The sequence below is a fragment of the Mirounga leonina genome, unplaced genomic scaffold (assembly GCF_011800145.1).
Source record: "Mirounga leonina isolate KUSES-001 unplaced genomic scaffold, KU_Mleo_1.0 Mir_165, whole genome shotgun sequence".
Lineage (NCBI taxonomy): Eukaryota > Metazoa > Chordata > Mammalia > Carnivora > Phocidae > Mirounga > Mirounga leonina.
The window spans coordinates 16,170,374-16,173,989 of record NW_023270415.1 but is presented as its reverse complement, the minus strand read 5'-3'; the positions used below and the strand labels follow the sequence as shown (position 1 = coordinate 16,173,989).

Genomic DNA, 3,616 nt, shown 5'->3' with positions numbered 1-3,616 from the left:
ATCCATTCTCAGAGAATCCAACTCCATTTTTTTTCCTTGGCTTTCAGGCAGTTGGAGATATCAGTTTGGATTAAAACTCTTCAAAAAACTTTACCCTCTTTGATGGACCCTGGCATGCTTAACAATGCCATCATACAAGTGGGAAAAAGAATTCCAGGGGCAGCATGGCCTTCAAAGTTCATTCCAGCAGATAGGAGCTCTGGATCTCCTCTGGGTCTCACCAGTGACCCCATTTATCTCTCCTCCAATGACCAGGCCCAGCCATCATCCTATTAACAAGTAAACAAGTGAACTAGGACTACTCTTAATTGTGTATCCCTGCCAAAATTTAAGTTCCACCTTCTCTGAAACTCCTTTCTTTTTTGTTACCTTTCAAGCAAAGAGTAACACAGAAGAGAGGTGATTGCTCCTTCCACAAAGCACAGCATAATAAAATGTTTGATCAAAATATTTTAATAAAGATTCTTTCTGACATAGATACACATACAAATGGTCGTACATAGCTGTCATAGTCTGATTGACCTATTTAATATATATATCATTCTTTACACATCCAAAACCCGCCAGTAGATCCATCATAGCTCCCAACTCGCCATCCAACCTGACAAACTGAATTTGTATTATCTGCAAGTGGAAAATAGCAGGACTCCATTTTTAAAAAAGGTTTTCTTGATTTTCATAGGATAGAAAGGCAGGCAAACAGCCATGCAAACTAAAACTGAAAGCTCACTTTGGGTAAATAGCTTCTTGCTCTTCCTTAGTTTTATTTTATTTCTTTTTAAATTTTATTTTTTTTTAGAAAAATAACAAAGGATTTCACACCATAGGCAAATCAAACCAGTCTTTTAACTTAAATAATTCTCCACAGTTAAAATAACTTATATATGTACATATATATTAAAAGCAATTAAATTAGACCTTTTAAAAATGCACAGCACAGCCTGGAAAAATATTTGCTTAGCATGTTCTTACTTATAGGATCTATTGCTGTGATGTCTTTCCCTTTTAGAATGCAAAGGAGTCCCCTTTCAAAAAAAGAGATCAATTCATTCATCAATTAAGAATACACCTTTCCTGTAATTTTTGGACTGAAGCAATTTATTAAAGCTCAATTTAAATACAGGGATGATGCAACTGAAAATATCCAGATGACCTTTGATAAACCTAAGCAGCTCAGATACATCAATATGTCTCTTCATACTTGTTGGCAAATAAACCTTTTAAACACTTGGCACACAGTATAAGTTAATCTATAAAACAGAATTTTAGAGGCATTAAAAAAAATCTGCACATAAGACCCATGACCTTAACACATGATAAATATTGTTGATGTGGAAGGGTCATTGAAGAATAACAAATAAATACCATGAATTGTTAATACATCATTGCAGAGTGAAAAGTAACAAGGTGCACATAAATATTTTAAAATGCAATTCTTTCAGCCACAGTCAGTTTTTTTGTTTTGTTTTGTTTTTTTATATCACTCTTGCCAAAACTTTTGAGCATTTTCACAGGATTAAAGTTCAGAGACAATAAAAAATACAAGTCTTTTCATAGCAATGTGTCTCTTTCTGTTTTTTTCCCCCCACTTAAATAAGTCTACATTTCAAGTTTTCCTCCTGGCTCAGAATCAAAATTTATTTTCAAGTGCCCTTTCTGATTTGTCTGAATGAATATTCCGTCCCACAAGCCACCCAACCCCGGACTCCTCCTCTGCCCCTCAGCACTAGCCAAATTCACGATTATTAGTAGGATTAGTATTTTGCCATTGAATAAATACTCTCCACGCTTCATAACCGAGCGACTACTTCCCAACTTATTTTTTAAGCTTCCCTGCGGTCTAGGTTGCAACCAAAGTTGCCACTTTTCTGAGAAAAAAACATCCATACTTCATCCCAACTCCACCTCCCTCCTCCCTCCCTCCCCATCCCAAAGACCGAGATTCTGGGGATGTCAAGGCTCAAAGTCCCGGTTGTCTCTGATACTTCTCCTCAGTTCTCGCCTCTGCTTTGTTTGCTTTGCAAGTGTTTCACAACAAGAGAGGGCCAAAATAAAAGGGGTGGGGGGGCAGCTTTTCACTTTCCTCTAGCTTTTGGGTCGTCTTGTGTTTTCCGGGGGGTGTGTTTAAGGCTTCTCCGTGCACTGTTTGCAGAGGCTGGAGGAGACGCTGTTAAACAGGGCGCACTTCTCCGGACAGGAGGCGGCCGGGGGCAGCCCAGCGCTGAACGGGTAGCCGGCAGCCTGCTCGTAGGCGCCGAGCGCCGGGTGCAGGGCAGCCGCCGCCGCTGCCGCGGCTGCAGAGCTGGGCAGCGAGGCGGCCGAGATGGCCTGGCCCTGGTTGAGGTAGGCGACGAGGCGCCGCATCTCCTCCAGGGCCTGCGCCTGCATGAGGATGTAGTTCTTGGCGAGCAGCAGCGTGGCGATCTTGGAGAGCTTCCGCACCGAGGGGCTGTGCGCGTAGGGGATGACCGCGCGCAGCTCGTCCAGCGCGTCGTTCAGGTCGTGCATCCGCCGGCGCTCCCGGGCGTTGATGTTGAGCCGCAGCGCCTTCTGCTCTTTGGATTTCTTGCTGCCGCCGCCGCCGCCGCCGCCGCCGCCGCCGCTGCCGCTGCTACTCCCGCCGCTGCCGCCGCCGGGGCCCCCCGGGGGGGCGCTGGCGCCGCCGTGGAGGTGGGCGTTGGAGCAGCCCTCGGCCGCCTTGGTGCCTCCTCCTCCCGCGCCCGGGGAGGCCCGCGGGTCGCCGCCTCCGGCCCGCAGCACCAACTCGCAGCGGCCGTCGCTGTCGTCGTCGGGGCTCTGCTCGCCGCCGCTGCTCTCGGCCACCGAGCCCCGGCTCGCACTCTCGACGTATTTGAGGCACAGGGCGGCCCCAGCCGGCAGACCGCTCAGGCTGGGGTCGCCCCCAACGCCGGCAGAGCCCACGAGCAGCCCGGGGACGCCCACCCCGCCGCCGCCGCCTCCCGCGCCGCCGCCGCCGCCGCCTCCCCCAGGCGGTGGCAGCAGCAGCCCTGCCCCCTCGGGGTCAGCCGGCTCGAAGCAGCCCAGGGGCGATGAGGAGGACGACGCCGGGCGCTCCCGGGGCGGCGGCGCCAGGGACAGGTCCATGCCCGGGGGCGTGGAGCGGAAAGCCGCCTCCAAGCGCTTGGCGGTGGAGGCGCTCAGGCTCTTGTGCAGAAAGAGGTCGTCTTCGCCCGCGGCGGCCGCGCCGAGGTGCAGCCCGCGCTCCATGGTCCGGCGCCGGCGCGCAGCCCCGGCCCGCCGCGCCGGCCGCCGCCGCCTCGGCTGGGGAGTCAGGCGGCGCCGCAGACGCGCCGGAGCCGGGCTCCTGGGCTGGTGCGCGCGTCGGTCCCGGTGCTGCTGGCAGCCCTCTCCCCTTCTTTTTCTTTTTCGCCTTCCCCCGCGCTCTCCGCCTCCTCTTCTTCTTCTTCTTCGTCTCCAGCCGATGGTGCTGGCTGCTGGGGCTCACCATGGGCCGCGGCCCCGCATGGTGGGAGGGTGGGCGCGGAGGGAGTGGAGCCGCCGCCGCTGCCGCCGCCGCTCTGAGCCCAGCCCCGCGCCGCCTCTCCGCACCGTTTATCTTGCTTGGATTCACCTTCAAGAGATTTCCGGACCCATC

At 52.5% G+C, this 3,616-nt stretch overlaps 1 protein-coding gene across 1 annotated transcript; it reads right to left on the bottom strand.

Annotated features, from left to right (window-relative positions):
• Nucleotides 1-442: 442 nt before the first annotated feature.
• BHLHE22 (basic helix-loop-helix family member e22) lies at nt 443-3,228 on the bottom strand. Its single transcript, XM_035011074.1, has one exon. It carries the CDS (start codon nt 3,226-3,228, stop codon nt 2,125-2,127), a length of 1,104 nt encoding a protein of 367 aa, XP_034866965.1. The 3' UTR covers nt 443-2,124.
• Nucleotides 3,229-3,616: the final 388 nt, after the last annotated feature.